At 45.9% G+C, this 5,553-nt stretch overlaps 1 protein-coding gene across 1 annotated transcript in view; it reads right to left on the bottom strand.

Moving 5' to 3' along the window:
• Nucleotides 1–1,376: 1,376 nt before the first annotated feature.
• Nucleotides 1,377–5,553, bottom strand: part of LOC106818215 (spidroin-2-like) — a gene marked incomplete at its 3' end in the record, with an annotated part of 26,581 nt that continues 22,404 nt past the window's right edge. The window contains exons 2-3 of the mRNA XM_014822938.1: nucleotides 4,726–4,911; nucleotides 1,377–1,601 (exon numbers count right to left, since the gene is read on the bottom strand). Coding sequence (XP_014678424.1) covers nucleotides 1,377–1,601; nucleotides 4,726–4,911 — 411 coding nt within the window. The remainder of the gene's footprint in view (nucleotides 1,602–4,725; nucleotides 4,912–5,553) is intronic.

The raw sequence follows: 5,553 nt of genomic DNA, 5'->3' as shown, positions 1-5,553 counted from the left end.
TGTGATGGTGAGGTTGGATGGAGGAGGAGGTATGAGGCAAAGAGAAGTGTGGAGAAGAGGAGTAGAGGAGGAGCAGAGGAAGTAGGGGGAGGAGTAAGAGGAGAGGAGGAGGAAGTTATCTGACAGGGGTTCATAGTAGTTAAGACAAATGGTTGAAATAAGGACGTAATAAGACCCTTTCTGGAGGCCAAAATAAGACTTTTTAGCGGCATTTCTGATAGATCCCGGACTATTAAAGTACACTAATCATATTTATATACACAATTGCACAGCAGTTTTAATTCATTCCGTTATTATATAGTACAAGTAATGTCTACTCTATAGTCCGAGAATCTAGTAAGAGCTGAAAAATAGGTACTTGATTAAGTACTTTTCTATATGTTTCAACACCACATAACATCAAGTACTAATAAGGGTGCCGCTTATTTTTATTTGTGGCAAAAATCAAGTACTTATAGAGACTTTGGAAGAGCGCTACGATACCCTGATGCTAGGGCAGGCCGGCGTGAGGTAAATTACTAATTAATAAAAGATGTAACAAAATTAATCTAATTAATAAAGATGTAGTACGTGGTATTGTACACGCGCACGTTATCGTGTGACATCACCGTTATCGCGTGACACTCACCGTAACGAGTGGCCTATCACCGGTTATCGCGTGACATCACGTTATCGCGGTCGTGAGCATCACCGGTATCCACGCGTGACATCACCGTTAACGTGTGACATCACCGTTATCGCGTGACATCACCGTTGTCGCGTGACATCACCGTTATCGTGTGACATCACCGTTATCGCGTGACATCACCGTTATCGTGTGACATCACCGTTATCGCGTGACATCACCGTTATCGCGTGACATCACCGTTATCGCGTGACATCACCGTGTGAGATATCATAATATCATAATATACAGATCAGAATAGTGAGTGACACGTGCAAAACAATCGTGTCTGTCTTGAACCCTTATATTTTGTGTTCTTACAAAAAAAAATTCCCATTTGTCAGTAATAACGCATTTTCTATCTGTTCTGTAAAATGACATGTTCTTTATCATCCATCCACTCACCCCTCTCTCTCTTGCCCGCCTCCCTGTTCCTCCCCTCTCTTGCCCGCCTCCCTGTTCCTCCCCTCTCTTGCTCCTTTTCTCCTTACCTCCTCTTTAGGACGCCTATTACACAGTAAGAATGCCGCTTGCTTACCCGTTCCCCGTTCCCCTCCTCTCCTCCTTCTCCTCCCCAGCTCCTCCCCTCCTTCTCCTCTCCTCTCCTCTCCTTCTCCTCCCTAGCTCCCCTCCTCCCCTTCTCCTCCTCCCCAGCATCCTTCTCCAACCCTCCTCTTCTTTACGTGTGAACTGCGTAACAGGAATGTCTTACCTGTTGTGGTGGGCCTTCCCCTCCTTGCGACGTTGGGGGCGGGCCGGCACCTCCTCCGCCCCCGCCTCCGCCGCCTCCTGGCTGTTGCATGTACGCGTTGTAGCCCATGTGCGCTGGCGCCCTCTGCTGGTCGTACGGTGCTGGCGCCTGGTGGTGGGGCGGCCCCTGGGTGGGGGTAACAGACGCCTTAGACTGTTTTGATGATGATTTCTTAGAGGCCGATTTCTAGAATTCAGGGCATCACATTTTTTACACACTACGCATGCACACGAACAACGACCTGTCCGCTGATGATGATGATGATGATGATGATGATGATGATGATGATTATGATGATGATGATGATGATGATGATGCTGATAAGGCTGATGATGATGATGATGATGATGATGATGATGATGATGATGATGATAATCAGCAACAAACAACAACAGCAGCAGTAGCAACCACAATGATAACAACAACAAAAACATCTAACAGAAAACAGCAACACCACCACCACCACCACCACCACCACCACCACCACCACCACCACCAACACACCACCACCACCACCACACCACACCACCATCCAACAACAACAACAATAACAACAACAACAACAACAACAGCAGCAGTAGCAAACACAATGATAACAACAACAAAAACATTAACAGAAACAGCAACAACAACAACAACAACAGCAGCAGCAGCAGCCAAGCACATGATAACAACAACAAAAACGTTTAACAAGAAACAGAAACAGCCCAACAACAACACAGTAGCAGCAGCAGCAGCAGCAGCAGCAAGCACAATGATAAAAACAACAAAAACAAACACACCACCTACCACCACACCACCACGACACCACCCCACCACCACCACACCACACAACAACAACAACAACAACAACAACAACAACAACACAGATACGCAACAGCCATGCGCTCATGCAGCGCCGCCAGGGGCGTTCTGACATACACTCGAACCTGCACGAATTTCCCTCTTTGCTTCGCAAGAATAAACAAACAAATAAACAAATCCGCCCGATAGATAACATATAGTAGTATATAGTAGTAGTCTATAGACTGACGATAGACACGTGCGCCCTGGTAGATCACAATGCCGATTAATTTAATTAATTAGATAAGTATAATTAAAGCCATCGAGCCACAAGCAAGAGCACAGATTCGACTTTGACAAACTTGCCATCCTCGTGTACTATTGTCTAAGGCCTAAGATGAAATATTGCTCGTTTCCCCTTTACTGACCGACTCGCCAAAACGCCGCTACTCGACACATTTTATTGGCCGATTAAACAAAACAAAAATTATTTGGTTTCGACAAGAAAAAAAAATCAAATTCGTTCAGCAAAAAACATATACACAAAACAGAATATACAATATACATAAAAACACATCTGTGTCAAAACAGATAAAAAAGATTTTTCACCTACCTACCTACTCGGTACCCTGAGAGGCGAGTAGGTAAAGGGGAAACAAACCATTTTTTAAGGGTGGCCTAATTAAGCACTGAAAATGTTGCCTCCCCCCTCCCTCTATTCGTCGCAGGTAAGGAGAAATATATGTTGAAGAATATGAGGTAGAAGAGGGAGGGAGCGAGATATGCGAACAGAGAGTGGGAGACATACAGAAGAAAGACATGAGAGATTCGAGGGAGAGAGAGAGAAACGAGAGGGAGAGAGAAAGAAGAAAGAAAGAGAGAGAGGAGAGAGAGAGAGAGAGAGAGAGAGAGAGAGAGAGAGCGAGAGCAAGAGAGAGAGAGAGAGAGAGTGAGAGGGAGACAGATACAAGTGGAAAGGATACGAGTGTGAAACACTCTGACTCATACAAAGCCAGAGCGAGAGCAAGAGCAAGACAAAGCGAGCGAGATAAGGGAAAAGAAAGAGCGAGAGAGAACAGGGAAAGAGAGAGTAGGGGGGGGGGGGAGGCTTAGGAGAGAGAAAGAGACGCATGAGACGCTTGCAATCGAATGTTCTCTCTGCTAAAAACACTCTCACGCTGCCAAGGAGCAGAAATTCTGACCTGCATCTTTGCCGGTAAAGGTGCACATCTCTAAACACTAACTCGTGCTTCTGTCTAACGATGATTTATTAGAGCAGACCTGTGTCACAGAAAGCAGCCATGCGACTCACTATAAACATTGCTGACATATGCTGCTATGCACAGAACACTCAGGGGAACATCTAAACAGTGTAACACTGCGTGTTAGTTGAGACAACAAAAAAACAACAACAACATCATCCTCATCATCATCTGACATCATCATCACCACCATCATCATCATCACCATCACCATCATCATCACCATCATCACCACCACTACCATAACAACGACAAACAACAACAACAACGACAACAACAACAACAACAACAACAACAACGACGAGACAACATGAAGTACTACTGCTGCTCAAACAATAAAATGATAAAAAATAATAACCATAAATAATAAATGACAATAAAAATAATAAATAATCAATTTCGTGGCTCAAAATAAACTTCACAGTAACCCCGATGCACACGTATTTTTTTCCCGTCCCAACAATGACAACAGAACATGACCACAGCTGATTTTCAGCTCTGGTTGGAGAAGTTAGAATAGTGCATCTTGTTGTCTAATTGGGGAAATCACGCAGCATATCTAATAGCATTCGATAAAATTTCAGTGCATCCATACCGACTAACAAAATGCCAACTATTGCCAAAGACGAACTCCGAGCATCTCGTAATACCGCAAGCCCATTCACAAACGCGTAAACACCGGCATTTTTTAAAAATTTGAAAAAAGATTACTTCGGCGCATTCCTGAGGGATTTCAGCTCATTCTTAGAAGCCGTTAGAGATACGCTAATTACTCTGCAATTAGACAGATGCACACGCACGCGAGACGTAATTATACAAATTCCGTACAGCCGGATATATATATATGCAATAGTATCCAATTGCAGACAAGGGGCGCGTTTGTTTAGTCGGATCCACGGATCTTGATCCGACTGACTGACTGTTTGTTTGGTCGGATCACTTGATCTCGATCCACCGAACCCGACCCTGCTAGCGAGGCGGATTCGAACGGGATCCAATATGGCGGCCCGCACCTCAGCCAATCACAGCTTGTTCTGTTATGAACCATCCCGTGATAGGTCACAGCGAAACGTAAACCGGTGAAAGTGAGTTTTGCGTTTGTTTGGTCGGATCAGGATCACATGATCTCGATCAGCCGGATTCGTCCCAAACAAACGCGCCCTAAAAGCTTCTGAGAGTTCGTTATTCGTTAGATGCTCGGTGCTTTTTTTTACGGATTTTGCGAGCGCGCGGCGCGACGGCGAAACCATGAAGACGGCATTTACCGGTTGTGGGTAGGGTTGCTGGTTGCCCATGGGCCTCACCGGTGGTGCCCCCTGCTGCATGTAGGCGCGCTGTGCACCCGGGTAGCCTACGTATTGGCTCGGCTGGTGCTGCTGTGGGTAGACCTGACCGCCGGGCCCACTGTACGGCGCTCTGCCTTGACTAGGATCTGGCATGTTGGGTCCGCCCTGTAGAGAAAAAAACAGAAGACCGTCAACAACAGCAACACTGGCAACAACAGCTACAATAGTGACGCCAGTAGCAGCAACAACAATATATACACAACAACAACAAGTTAACAACAACAACAACAAGTTAACAACAACAACAACAACAACAACAACAACAACAACAGTGAAAACATGAACAATAACAACAGCAGCAGCAGCAGTGGCAGCAGCAATATAGAATCCCATTCTTCTCATCACCATGCAGAGCTCTCTCTCGTTTCAGACGAAACCCCATATTAAAGCTTGCAGCATCCTCCTCCTCCACCTCCTCCTCCTCTCCATCACATAGCTCTCTCGTTACAGGAGAAGCCCTAAACTAGACCTCGCCTCCTCCTCCTCCTCCTCCTCCTACTCCTCCTCTCCATCACATAGCTCTCTCGTTACAGGAGAAGCCCTACGTTAGAGCTCGCAGCATCCCATCACTAATGCGATCGAGCACGCGCGCATACACGCGTTGCTAATCAGTAGTAATTAATCATCATTATAATCCCCCCCCACCACCACCACCTCCTCGTCATCCATCTTCATTCTCTCAGCAGTCCGTCATGCATGTGTGTGTGTGTGTGTATGTACGCGCACGTGGAGAGAGAGAGAGAGAGT

The sequence above is a fragment of the Priapulus caudatus genome, unplaced genomic scaffold, assembly GCF_000485595.1.
Source record: "Priapulus caudatus unplaced genomic scaffold, Priapulus_caudatus-5.0.1 Scaffold2094, whole genome shotgun sequence".
NCBI lineage: Eukaryota > Metazoa > Priapulida > Priapulimorpha > Priapulimorphida > Priapulidae > Priapulus > Priapulus caudatus.
The sequence above is the reverse complement of the archived record's forward strand: the minus strand, read 5'-3'. Positions and strand labels throughout refer to the sequence as shown.